General features: G+C 49.0%; 1 protein-coding gene and 1 long non-coding RNA gene across 9 annotated transcripts in view; one reads left to right on the top strand and one right to left on the bottom strand.

The window, feature by feature from the left end:
- Positions 1-13,791, top strand: part of EHMT1 (euchromatic histone lysine methyltransferase 1) — a 121,631-nt gene that overhangs the window by 39,562 nt on the left and 68,278 nt on the right. Inside the window, exon 1 of one of the 8 annotated variants that reach the window (XM_040606089.1) lies at positions 3,309-3,419. The exons of 3 other annotated variants lie outside the window; for them this stretch is intronic. Coding sequence is in view for 3 of the 5 variants with exons in the window: in XM_040606080.1 (XP_040462014.1) it covers positions 5,678-5,773 (96 nt within the window). In the remaining 2 variants the exon portion in view is untranslated. Of the gene's footprint in view, positions 1-3,308; positions 3,420-5,428; positions 5,774-9,433; positions 9,751-13,483; positions 13,601-13,791 lie in introns of those variants that run through there. 4 more of the 8 variants (XM_040606080.1, XM_040606082.1, XM_040606092.1 and 1 more) reach the window with 4 other exon arrangements.
- On the bottom strand, positions 12,292-13,338 carry LOC121093578. Its single transcript, XR_005829616.1, has 2 exons — positions 13,166-13,338; positions 12,292-12,603 (listed from the first exon to the last, which is right to left on the bottom strand). It is a non-coding gene; the product is annotated as an uncharacterized LOC121093578 (long non-coding RNA).

The raw sequence follows: 13,791 nt of genomic DNA, 5'->3' as shown, positions 1-13,791 counted from the left end.
ACCTGTGTTAGTCATCTTGAATGCTCTTCAGCCACATTGGAAGAGTCAGTGGGCTGAAGAGAGATTGTGTTTTCAAGCCTTAGGGTGAGACCCTTGGGCAGTTCTGCTGGACATCTGCAGAGTTTCGGGGTGTTTTGGTGCTCTTTGTTTACAGTTTGCCCTCCAGGTGACTGCAGCGGTCCCACCGTGAGCATGTTCAAGAGGGCAGCGATTCTGCTCTGCCGGTGTTGTGGCATTTGCAAACTCTGAACCTCTTTGGAGTATCTGGTGCGTTGGAGTCCAAGGCCTGATTTTCCGAAGTGTGAAGCATTCAGGGGTCACATCAGACAGGAACAAGAGACGTGTCAGGCTCTGCTCCCTTGGATACGAAGGGAATCTCCTCAAGCAGAGATTGCAACCCAGCCTCGGCCCAAGCATGTTGGGAAATGAACTCTGTGCTGAGTCAGCCTCCAGCACGGCATGTTTAAGGGACCATAACTTTATTTGCTGTTCTCCTGTGTGTCCATTTTATGCCGTATCTGAACAGATTCTTTGAAAGGTGCTGAGCTGCTGTAGTTCCTGACAAAGGCTCTGGAGGCTGGAGGAACTGCCTGCCTTTGCAAATGAGGCTGTGGAGACTCAGACGCTTTTTGCCCTCCCTCCTCTTTCTTGGCCGCACAGGGCGGTTGTGTGTCGTCGCCGTAGGATTTACTGGCTTCAGCGGGAGGACCTTTGATGTGAGCAGGCTCTGGGAGAAGAGTTACAGCTGCGTGCAAAGGCTGGCTTCCCACTTCAGCCCTAATGCATGCCCTCGGTGGGAAAAAGTTGGGCTTAAAACTGGCACAGCATGTCTAGAAGATGTTACCGCTTTCTTTTTTATTAAGCTTGTGTTGACTCTTCAGTCTGTGTTGAAAGCAGGTGTGTTTCCAGCTGTACTAGTGTATCTTTTGGAGTGATGTGGTAGGAGCAATACAGGGTTTCCCTCTTAAGTTGTTCCTCCACTGGAACCAGCGCTGCTAGCCTAGGTTAAGAAAATGACTCTGGTTTTGCTTTTTTTTTCTTCTTTTTCTTTCCTCTTACCTGTCCCTAAGGAAACAATATAAATGCCGTGCCTCGAGTGTGTATCTATTGAGGGAAAAAGGGATTTTTAAATAGCGATGAACTGTGGTTTTCCCTTAGTGCAGCCAGCCAATTGTTCATTAGTGAAATATATTAATAATTCTCTTATGAACCTTGTTGGTAAGTGAATCTGCTTTAATTCCTTTGTATCAACAAGAGCTGCAGGTATGTATGTCTTCGTTACATAAAAAAAAAAAAAAAAAGGGAAGAAAGCAATGCTTGCAAATTGGTCTTTGTTTCCAAGGAAACAAATTTGACATGCTTGAGCTGTGCTAGATGCAAACACTGCTAGATTCAGCAGACATGTCTCGGGATTATATGGTCTGAATATTATTTTTAAACTACCTCCAATTTAAAAGGCAAGGAAGAGGACGAGAATAGAATTTGTCGGCAGGGTTTACCAATCTGTGCTTAATGAAAGCACTGTGCGGTGTCTTAGAGTTGCCTGATGTGTAGAGAGAATTGCGTCCTGCACTGAGCATGGAGGTCCCTGATGAATGTGCCTGGAGAAGGGGCAGGCGGGGGCCATCGGCCACCGGTGAAACCCTTCTGCAGAAACAGACTCTTTGACACGGGCTCTCTGTGCCAAATTATGATGATTTATCCTGGGTCACTTTACCAAAGCTTTTGTGCTCTAAAATTATGTTAGTAAAATGCAACTTGGCGTGAAAGGCTGCCTGGCGTGCAGCAGTCAAATGCGAATACTGTCCCAAATAATTCGCTAAAAAGCTGTTGCCTGATATTGAGGATTGGGCTGAGTTTATCAGGGAAGAGATGGGAGAGCAATATTAGGGGTTGTTTGCGGAGCGTATCTGACACGAACGTGCTGCGGGCTGATGAATATCTCAACTTTTGGGTTATTGCATTGTACAGAAAGTCTTTTAGTGTTTTTGTGATTACTTCGGAAGTTTGGTTCAGGAAAAAGCTGGGGTTTGGCATTCATCTGTCACCCTGATTATTTTTCTGAAATGCTGTGTGGATAAAATCACTTGATTTATTATTATTATTATTATTTTTTAGTCTTCCTTTGAAGAATGAAAACTCCAGCGCTGAAGCAGACACTGTACATACATGGCAGAAATATTAGCCATCCATGCATGGGAAACAAGCACCGCTTGGCAGAGTGCACACACAATTAACGGATTTGAACATCCAGAGTTGTTTTTGGCTTGGGCCCAACATCAGGAATAGGGTATACATTAAAACTTTGTTGGGATTAAAGAACTGATTTTTTGCCCTGGCCTGCAAAGCTTTCCTCCTGCAACAACTCTCTTTGCGTTCTGGAGCAGCTCTGTGAGCTGGTAGGGATCTGTAGGGGATGTGCAAAGGATATACAGGGAAATACAAGTTTTTAAGGAGCAGTCAAGTTCCATGTGCAGATCGCTTGCAGTATGCAGGGCTGTCGTCCTCCGGCACTGAAAATACCTGGTGGACTTCAGCGTTGTGTGTCTTTGCATATATTGTTGTTTGGAAAACGGGAAAGGGTAAACCCCACCCCCCCCCCCCCAATAATCCTCTATTAATTCTTTGAAATGGTCCTGCTGCATTGAGGAGACAAGGTGATGATGGAGTAGTTTCGGGGCTGACTAGTGGAAAAACAAACCTCTTAAAATTGAGGTCGTTAGGAAAACACAGCATGAGGTGTGTTGTACTGTAGTCTCTCCCTGCCCCCCCCCCCGCCCTCCCATCCTGCTTTTTAACTTTCTTGCAAATGGAGTTAAAATAACCTTGGAGGTGATAGAGAGTAGACTGGAGCAGGTTTAGCTTTAAGATGGATGGGAAGCACTATTTGCATTGTGAGCTCAGAGACTCAGTTGAAGACCATTGGGGGGGGGGGAAGGGGGGGAATAATATTAATGGCATTTCATGAAAATATTGTAATTTGTGGAAGGCCCAGAATGAAAAACCGTCTGGTTTGAGCATCACTAGGAAATGCTCCCTTTTGCACAAGGCTTGCCTGAGACAGGATTTTCCTTGCTTTTGTTCTAAAACGAGACGCTCGCTGCCTAAAAACGCCCGTGATCCCTGCAGCGAGAGCTTCACCTCCTTGATAGAGGATGGAAACAGGAAGGTTGGCCTGATCGGGATGAATCCTGCACCTTTTTTTTTTCTTTTTTTTTTTTTTTTTCCCTCTTCCTAATGACACTTCCTTATGCTTACATTTCATTAAAGCTCTGAAATGGCTGAAGATCAGCCGGTACTGAGCATGCTCCGGGGTGGAGGCTGCACCCATAGAGTGAGATGGATTTGTGGCTGGAGGAGGGATAGGCCTGGAGTCAGGATCTGGAAGGACCCAGCAGCTTCCCACAGACGGGACGGAGGTAGGGCAAATCCCACCGATTCCTTCCCGTGCCCCCGGGCCGGGGGGAGCGGGGAGACTGGATGAAGTAAAAACTGTTGGAATTGATTCAAAAGCAGCATAGTTAACCACTGACACGAGATGGCTTCAAACCGCTTCCTGCGGATCAGTGGGGAGGGGTTTTAAAACCCTGACCTTTACCGACTGGCGAACCTATATAAAGAACGGACCTGTCTCATGTTAGGGTGGTGACATAAAGTGACAGCAGGCAGGGGCTGGCAGCGAGGGCTGCGGGGACTTGCTGGGTTGTGCCTTCATATTGGAATGGCATGTGATCGCGTCTCAGTCGTGGGCTGCGCGGCTCGGTCACTAATTATTATTAATGGGAAGCCTTGCAGGGTGCAGACCTGCTCCGCAGTTTAAATCCAGATCCGTCTGTGATTGTGGGAGGGTGAAAGAATGTAAAACTCAAACTCCCTTTTTTGGACTTACTTTGCATTCCAAGAATTACAAACAAACCTTGCCACATCAGGTCCTCCAAACTGGCAAGGAGAGGAGGGAATATAGATGTGTTTATTCCTTTGGCTGAGAGGTTTTCCATGTTCCTTGCAGGGGTTTTAACGTGTTGACGAGTGGGTTTTGGGGAAGGAAGGGGACTCTGAATTGTGCCAGGCCAGGTTGGGCTCTTGGATTTCATCTGTAGTTGCCAGCTTTTTACAAGGAGCGTGTAAGCACCAGCAGGTGTGTGCTGCGTGAGCTGATTGACTCCAGTTGTTGTACAAGCAAGCTACGTGGTAAGGTGCCAATAAAACATGTACGTTGGCCCTCGGGGTCTGTATTGGTGAGGTGTAGGGAAGATCTGACCGTGTGGAGCAGGTGGTGAGATGTCAGCCGGGAGCCTCAGCCCTCACAGACCCTGTCTCCCAAGGGGTGTGTGTCATTGGGTGCCCGCGCTTGTTTCAGCCCGGCTGTAAGTCAAGGTAAGGCAAGAGGTTTGCTCTGCTTTGGGCGCTGCGAATACGTTGGTATTACAAGTTTATTGTGTTTTATTAATGGGAATCACTGCAGTCACGGTCTGTCTTTCGGGTGTGTGCAGCGAGGTAGGTCAGCTCTTTCTTCAGGGCAACTCTGGCTGCTTTTCAGGGGGTGATCGGCAAGGAGCAAAACATCAATTTTTGTTTTATTGCTGTGGCTCAGGTGATGGTCTCACCCAGTTGGGTCAGTCTGCATGGTGAGTCACTTCATCACCTAAAGTAACTTGCCTGTTCATTGCCTGCTTCTGAATTTCTTGTGTGCCCAGTGCTTCCTTGACGTTTTCTGAACCAGTTTGATAATGTCAGCCCTGCACTAAGCTGGTGACCAGTTTGCTTACTGGTGTTGCTTTTATGGTCCCTGAAAAAAGGCCTGCTGGAGCCCCAGCTTGCTGGCTGGCCATGCAGAACTTCTCTTACTCTTTAACAGATGCTGGGTTATTGACGGTTGGATGAGTGCACAGAGAAAAGCATTTCTGTAAAATAAATGGCATTGTAATTGCATAATGAAAGGAAGAGGTTTTGATTTTCTTTGGCTCTGGTGGGGGCTGCGTTCACAGCTTTTCAGAATTTATCCCGGTGGCTTGTTCTCCTTGGGCGATTCTGGTGATGAGGTGATCTCAGCCCCAAGCTTTCATGTATGGTCTGTCTCCCTTGATGAGGAAATTTGACTTAAAACAGTTTCAGATGCTGGAAAACCACTGGTGTGATAATTTCCTATTGTGCTTGTGCGAAAGGTGTAAGGTAGCCTTAAAGACCCACTGCCACCTTATGGCAGTTGCTGAAAAGCAACCTCTTTAGAGCCAATTCTGTATACACATCATGCTTGCTTTATTTCTCCACTCTTCTTAACTAGTGATATTTGCATGAAGGCAGGAGCTTTGTTTTTAAAGAGTTCATCTGCTCCTTCTGTTCCTTGCAGAAATTTTATAATGTCAGCGGAATTGCTTGTAGAGCCATCAACTGCGATATTTCATAGGCGAGTTCATGATGTGGGGAGAGACACAAAAGCATCATGAAGCACTGCTTCTCCTCCAGCGAAGAACTTGGCTTATTTTCATGCGAATGCCCTAATCCTTAAAAAAAATAGGTGTGAGGTCAAAGAACAGGGACACGTTGAACACGTGAGGCTCATCGGCAGAATCTACACCCGAGCTCCAGCGTTTGTTTCAGCGAAGTGTTGCAGCAGAAGCCAGATCGAATGTGAGCAGCCATTTTTACAGCCGCCTCTGCTGGCACAAGACTGCTAATGAGCCGGATGGCTTTGCACGGACATGGGTCTGATTCCCACCCCATCTACTGTCCCCCAAATAAACCAACAAAACATTTGCCTGTGGAGCAAACGGTGAGTGCGGTTAAAGGGATGAGCTTGCTCGCTGTTGCTGAGACAGGATTGCTGTATTTAGGATCCTTCTCGAGCAAGGCTGTGTTTGTATGGTAGGAACTCTTGATATGCGATAGCTGAATGAAGGGGAGAAATGGTGTTTTTAGATTTCCAAAATAGAGCTGTGGTTACTATAAGTTAAAGCTGAAGGAGTTTATAATTGGGAACTGTTAGGAATACAGTATGTTCTAAATTACAGCTGTCTGGCCAATATGCTTCTAAATAAAGTTCTAGGATTGCCCTGTAAATGAAATACTCAACGCATATTCTTATCAAAACATAGCAACATCTCCCTGAGAGCTTACGTCTCAACATCTGTCGCAGCAGACTCTTTTTTTTTTCTTTCTCTTTTTCATTTTTATTCTTCTTCTTGACATGTGTGATGTACTCAATGCCGTGTCTCCGGGAACATTTCATGTTTCCTATTAAGTAAAAGCAGTTTTCAACTTTGCTGGGGAAAGAGGGGGAGGAAGGGAGATGGCTTGGAAGCTTTGAGGGGGGAAAAAAGCAGGTTTTGAAAGGTGGAGAAAGCTGCGATTCCAGAAGCGTGCATGAACGACTGCCTGCTCCTTCGAGGTGGTTACCTGAGCCTGGAGCCAGACATCCGCGCTCCCCTGGAGGATGCTGAGGACACTCAGTGTGTCCTGGGACGTTCTGGTTAAGAAGTGTCACATGTAATGGCTGAGGAGGGAAGGGAGGCACTTTAACAGCTTCCTGCAGAGCTGGGGAGTGGTTCGTAGCAGTGCAGGAGCAAATCAGGATTCCAGCAGGAATGCTCATCTTATATCGAAAGTCCCTTCAGCTTGTCGCGCTTTTGGGATTGCTTCCGGGGAGGCTGAAAGGGAACTTCGGATTTGAGCAGCTGGAGGGTCTGGAAGAAGAGGAGCCTGATGGAAATAAGGAGAACCTCTTGTGTTTTGCAGACCTGAATATTGTTCTTTCTATGGAAAGAATAATCTCCCCTTGCCTCCCACTTGTGCTTCCTCTGCAAGGGAGCTGTGAAAATGCCATACGTAATGGTGTAATTAAGCAAAAGCCCCGAGGAACCCGGTGTCCTTTGTGAAGAGAGGTTGTTGTGCTGCTGCCTTCCTCCTGAAAATGTGAGACTTCTGAAAGGGATATTCTAGCCTTGAATCAGAGAATGGAGGCCACAGGGTGCAGGAGGAAAACCACCTTGCGGTTCTATGGGCCCTGATCAAAGGTGCTTTGAAAGGGGGGTGCTGTGCTGTCTCGTGCTGGCTTGGGGGGGAAACTGCTGGTGCGTACTCGGGTTAAATAAAGGAGAGAGTCTCACGGGGCACAGGCTTGTTCTTGTCCTACACCATTAGAAAACCTGCTTCTTTGGCCAGCCTGGGACTGGATCTCTAACCAGCTGGTTAGGAAAGAGCCTACTGCGGCACCTGACCTCTACGGAATGGGGGAGATGGGGGTCCTGGGGGTGCTGGGGCAGGAGGTGCTGCTCTGACAGCCCCTGCTCAGGCACAGGGGAAGCTTCTTTCTCCTTTCGGGTGGCATACATTTGAAGTCTTATTTATCAGTGCACAAGCAACCCCCATAAACGCGGGTCTGTGGAGAGCTGCTGGTACGATGGCGATCGATCGCTTTGCTCAAGTTGGTTGTTGAAGCACCTGCGATACCCCGATCAGCTTTGCTTTTTCTTTCTTTTAAACAGTGTTTAGTGCTTTCAGGGATGGCTGTGAGATGTGAAAAGCATCTCTGGTAGCTTCTGCTCTCTGTATATATTTAACCTTGGCAGTAAAAACATGTCTAGTGTTGAGATGGAGCGGGGAGTGCTGCCCTTCTGCATGCACAGGAAGGCTGAAGCGCGGTGCTCCATCGCTATTTTATCTGTGAAAAGGGATGTTGACTGTGGTAGTTCATTGACGCTGCCTTTGTTAATAACTTTGTTTCTATTTCTGGATATTTAATGAAAGCTTGGTAATTTCATGCTGCAAGGAAGGGCAACGTGTCAACTGTTTTAAAGCCATCTTTGGTTTGAACTACAGTACTCTTTTGATGCAGTGGATAATACAACTTCTGCCTGTGTAGTCAGTTTTTGTTGCTTTTGTTTGGGGATTTTTGAGTTTGTCTTAAATGGGTTACCTCTACACCTCTCAGTGACTGATAGAAAGGCCAGGACAGTCTCATTTTGTGTGTATTAAAACTTAAGATTTACATCAAACAAAAACCCAGTGGGTGAAAGAGCGAGCCTCGCTTTATACTGTCACCTCAAATATTTCTTCCCTACGAATTTCAGTCATCTCGGTTTAGCCTTGTGCGTGTTAACTGTTGAGCAGTGAAACTTCTGCAGAGTGTGGAGAGGAAAACAACGTCCTCGTAGCTGAGGCAGATCTGTAGCAGGCTCTTCTGCTTCTTTAACTATTGCTGTTTTACAGATGTGCCCTGGACATGGTGGTCAGTTAGGTGCTTGGGCTGGAGAAAATGTGGCTGGTTGGTGTTTCCAGCCTGCAGTGCTGCAGTGGCAGGGCACGCTCCTGCGATGCTGGATACAGAGGAGGGGATGGGCAGAGCAGAGCAGGTGACGGCTTCATGCTCGAGCTCGAGCTGAAGGCCTGACTGCTTGCCTGCTTCTGGGGCAAAGTGTACGGCAAACTGAAGCCTTGGGCTCCTCAAAACCTCACTATGGATTGCAACGGCTCTTTTATCTCCCTACAGTGCCGGCTGCTCCCTGCCCCCCCAGCCCACAGTAACACATTGCACTCAGCTCATCTTCATTTTAATGTCTGCTCCTAAAGAGAACCATCTTCTCTTCTCTTGCATTATTTTTTTTTTATTATTATTTTTGAAAGCTGTTTTTCCTTTGGCCAGGAGCAAGCGGGTGGTGTCACAGTCCAGCGCTGAGTTTCCTCTTCCTCCTGGCCTCCTCTCCGGGGTTGCCGGCCGCCCTCCCCCTGCACGGTGGGAGGTTCTCCAGCTCCATACGGGCTCCAGCAGCCTCCTGCTCCTGCCTCCCATAAATGCCAGCCTTGCGCTTGAACCCCTTCCAGCCCATCTCTGCTTACAGATGTTCCTGTGACTTGCTCTGGCAGTTTTACTGGGAGCTTGAGCAGATGCGGAGGTTGCCAAGAGTTTATACTTAATTGTTAAGTGGAACAGAGGCAAACTACTTTTATTTTGAAGCTAAAATTTCATCTTTTATCTTGCTGGCTGGGCCAAGCTGTATCATATGGTTTGACATGGGCTGAGCTCAGAGCTCCTGCACCCACTAGTGCACTACCACTTCACTAGGGTTTTCCCCCCTCATCCCACCCCCCCACCTCCCTCTTTTTAACGACTGCGTTCGTGATACCCTTTTAAGGTTGGTTGTACCAGGTCAGGTTGTCTTATTAATCCCCAAAGTGAAAAACAGCTCTCCTTCGGCTCAGCAGATCGGATCTCGAATGCATTTGCAGTTGGACACTGCACGCTGCATCAGTTTAACCCGTGTGCCTTCATCCCCGCGCTCAGGGGTCGGGCGCTTTATTAAGCAGAACCAAATCGTCACGGGAGCATCCCCCGGCCGCGCAGCATCCCTGCCTGTCCCTCCCGCCTCTCCTTTTCCTGCGGGCAAGGGCTACTCTTGAAGGCCACCGAGAGAGAACACCTCGCTCTATGGTTTAAAAGGCTTTTTATTTTTTTCAGGCGAGCGATCAGTTTTGAGGCCTGGCACCCTGTCAGAAAGTTGACAGATGATCTGCATTACCGGTGCGTCCCCGGGATGCCCGGGATAATCGCGCTCCAATGGACGCCCTGGAGCCGGCAGGTTCTCTGTGAAATGGCTGCAGCTTGGAGGGAGCAGTGAAATGGTCTCCTCTGGGCATGCTCACTCTGTAGAGGGAGCTTTTATCACATGAGCAGAAACTGAATCACGGCTCATGAGGATCTGGAATATGCAACTCTTTGAGTCTTCACCAGAAGAAGACAACAGATGTCCGCAGGTACCGCAGGGTCCACCTCCTGTGCCTCGCACAGAGCGGCTCCCCGCCGGCCCTGGCCGCAGGCAGGCTGGGGAAGGAGAAGCCTTGGAGAGGAGGAAGACAGTTTGGGGAATCATGGCTGGGGGTTATTTAGTTATGTGCTTCTGGAGGGATGAGTTCTGCTGCCCGCTGCGCGGGCGGGCGTGCGGGGGAGCGGGCTGCGGCGGCTGGCCTGGCCCTGGCGGTGCTGTGCGGCTCGCTGCCGGGTGCTGGGCCATGGGCTTGCAGGTTCCTTGGCATCCCACGGCGCCTGGCTCTGGGAAAGCTCGGCCTTTGTTTCCTCGCGTCTGGGTGGGCTTTTATTTCTCTTCTGAGGTGGGGAGGCTTGTTCAGGGCTGGTTTTTTTGTTTGTTTGTTTTGTTTCGATTTTTGGTGCGTTTTTTAAAAAATATTTTTTAAAGTGTGAAGTTTCTGGAAAATTCTCCCAGCTTGCAGCTCTTGTAAGCAAGAAGCGCAAACCTTGGGGTGTCCGAGCTGCTTGAAGGCTGAACTTCCAAAGGGGAGGAGAGGGCCTGAGGCCACATGGCACCTCCTTGTTCAGCTCCTTTGAGAGCTTCTGCTCGCAGCAGGCGAGCCGGCAGCTCGTGTCTGCGGGTGGAGGCAAAAGCAAACATTATTTTGCCAGGAAGAAGAAATAATCCTTTTTATTTTGGGGTGGCTTCCTCCCCCCCCCCCCCCTCTCTCTTTTTTTTTTTTTTTTTTTATATAGTAGCTTGCAATCCAAGGGAACAGCTGATTAAAATGAAACATCCGTGGTTGATTTCATGGCAGGAGGCCCATGTCTGCAGTTTATTTTAAAGGTTGCCTGAAATTCAGATCACTGGTCCTGCCATGCTCTTGGGTTTTGATGTTGGTTGTTGGGGTTTTTTTGCTGTCATTTGTGTTGTGTGCAGACAGCTCTGTTGGCTGCCATGGACCTCGGTGGGACTTGGGGTGGACACCGAAGGTCCCAGAGCCATGGGGGGTCCAGGCAGCCCTGGCAGCGGGCAAAGCGCTGCCCTGAGCTTGCTGTGTTCTAGAGAGACCCCTGAAGCTGCCACGCAGACATGATACAGAATTTTCAATCCAGGAGCGAGATGTGAAGATGGCATTTAAAAGATTAGGGAGCTTACAGGATGATCTGTGGCACCTAATCTAAATATCTACCGTGTCTCCACTGGACTATAAGTACGCTTACTGCTCGTCATCTAGAGGATGTCTGCTGAAGGAAAAGGCATCAGAAGAAGCCAGGAGAGAAACAAGATTTCATTTTAACAGCGAAGAGGCCTTGACGTGCTGCCTGATCAGCTCCCATCCAAGGCAAAAAAATGTGCTTTGGGTTTGATGAAGGAGACAAGCAACCAAAAACACACCGAGGTGTGCAACGTGCGCTCTGGTGTGGTGGTGACCACAGTGACACTGGTGTGACAGCCGGCCGAAAACAGCTAATGCTCCATCCCTGCCGGCTGATGCCCTTTGAAAAGCATCTGCGGAGAGACGCTGAAAAGCCTGACCTACTTTGGAGGGAAGAGAGAAGCCCGAGGTCTGGACTTCACGCTGCTGCTGAGCAAGGGTTAAGAGCCCCAAAGTGGGGCCTTGGGTTTCTTCCCCCTCACGTATTTAACTGACTTTTTAAGTGCCAGCACGAGCTCTTCCCCTCTTCCCAAGAACATGTCTGGACAGAGCACACATGGGGCATATTTTCTGCTGATCAGCTCCTGTTAGATGAGCCCTGGGCCTGGGGGCAGGATCAGGCCCAGGACTGGGGTTCGGGCAGCAGGTGTTGTCCTGGGGCCGCTGGAGCCTCCTAAGGGAAGAGGACCACGTGCCTCTTGTGCAGTGGCAGGGAGCTATTTTATTCCGGTAAACAAGGAGTTTTAAGGAGCTTCACCCTTCTGGCTAGCTGGTTTGGGCGAGGGCTGGCTTGATTCCTGCTGCTCCTCTTCGTTGTCCTTTTGTGGCTTTTCCCTGAAGTTTTTCCTGCTCCCCTTCCCACTCCTGGAGCCGAGAGCAGTCGAGGAATCACCGCGGCAGGAGAGTTACCTTACTTTTGTAACTCGGGGCTCTGACAGTGCGTGCTTCCCGCCCGTGAGGCTGGGAAGACCATATGTTCCTGCAGTGACATGTAATGTCAGTGATTTGGAAACGAACCTCGAATTTATAATCCTTAACTGCCATTTTCAGCCGGTTATTTTTTGACTCCTGTGAATTTCGACTTTTAATAGCAAACCCTCCTTGCAGAGGAGACCCTTCTGTCCCCTCGTGTTTCCCTTGTTCCCTTGGGATCCGTCCCTCCCAAGGGTGAGCTCCTTGGTCTCTTGGGTGGAGGGGGAATGTCTGGCTTTGCTGTATGGTGGTGCTGGTCCTGGAGGGGGGCAGAGGAGGAGGACGGGCAGCAGGCAGCACTGCCTGCCAGGATTTACAGTAGTCAGGAAAGCAGCAGGAGCGAAGCCCACAAACTGTATGAGCTAATTGGAAAGCATCCTTTAAAAAAAAATAGAGGGGAAAAAAGGTAGAGCGAGCTTTCTCAAAAAATATGTTGGGATCCAACATAGCAGGTTGCTTTCCCCCGGCCAGGTAATTTATTTATCTTTTTTCCTTCGGTCCCCATCAGGAGGGGGAAGGCTGGTGGACCTGGTGGAGAAGGGTTGAGGCAGTGGGGGTTAAGAAGATGTGACGTGCAAATGTCTTGCCTGCAACGCAGCCATACTGTGTCGGAGCAGCACAGTGCCTCTCGCAAAGGAAGCTTTTCACAACTTGTCCTTGTTCCAAGGGTGAGGAAACTTCCAGCTCTTCTGGCATTTTCTCTCCGTCATAAGTCAGAGCTGCTTTCACCTGTAAAGTACGATCAGCGTGGATGGGGAGAGGACTGGAAAGGAGAGGGGCTGGGGAGCAACCTTGCAAGGCTTTTCATGGAGCTTTTGGTGTTAAATGAGGAACTTTTTCCCCTCCTCCTCCTCCTCTCATTTTCCTGTGTGCCTGCAAAAATACTCTGGTTTGCATTTAAAGGAGAAAACTGTATGTGCTGGGACTAAGCCAACTTGTTTATTCAAGGGAAATACCATATTTCCAACCCTTTCTCTCACCGAGGAAGGCTTGACAGAGGATGGCAGACTGGGCTGGGTACTATATTTTTAGGCGACATCGAAGCACGGTTGTGATTCGAAGAAGCTAAAAATCATGGCTGGCATTTTGCATCGAGCTCTGCGAGACCTCTCCTCCACCAGCTCCCCCCCAGCCCCCAAAGAGCTTAACTTCTCCCCCCAAAAGCAGGTGGATTTTGACCTAAATCAAGGAGGGAAAAGAAAAAAATAAACAGACAAACAAAAAAAGAAAAGGAACACACAAAAAAAAACCCCCAAACAACACAAAACCAACAACCAACCAACAGACCCACCACCACAAACCCACAGCCTGCTGCTTTTGCAATTTCCCTTCTCCAAAGCGGATTTTTATGGCGAGGGGCTGGGGGGCCGCGAGCGGTCGGGAGGCGAACGCCTGCTCCTCTCCTCCTGTCAAAAAATGGCAGGTCAGTGTGTGTCTGTAAACAATGCCGTTATGAAATGGCAGCGCCAGGCCGAGCTGAGCATGCTCGGGAGCAGCCTGCAGGGGGAGGTGAGCCCAGAACGATGAGCTAATTCAGTGCAATTCTTGGGATTGAAGGAAAAGACCAGGCTCCACTCTTAATGACAGAGCAGAAAAAAAAGGCCCCACGCCGGGGACGAAGCCCGTAGGCCATGGAGGAGAGGGTGTGAGGATCTCCCACCTCCAGGACTTCGGGTGCTGGGCAGCGCTGTGTCGCTTTCTCACCCTCCAGGAGAGTAAAGCCTTGGTGAGGTTTTGCTGTAGTTATTAGAGGGACAGGCCCGAGGGTGCAAGTTTTATTATGTGGTTTTTTTTCATTCTTCTTCTTTTTATTATTATCATTATTTTTCTCCCCCCTTTTCCTCGTCCGCTTTTCTGGCTCGCAGGCATCGCTGTCTTGCTGGTGGCCTCCGGATGGCTGGAGGTGGCCCAGGCGGA

The sequence above is a fragment of the Falco naumanni genome, chromosome 9 (genome assembly GCF_017639655.2).
Source record: "Falco naumanni isolate bFalNau1 chromosome 9, bFalNau1.pat, whole genome shotgun sequence".
In the NCBI taxonomy this organism is placed as follows: Eukaryota; Metazoa; Chordata; class Aves; order Falconiformes; family Falconidae; genus Falco; species Falco naumanni.
This window is presented reverse-complemented; position numbering and strand designations above follow the sequence as displayed.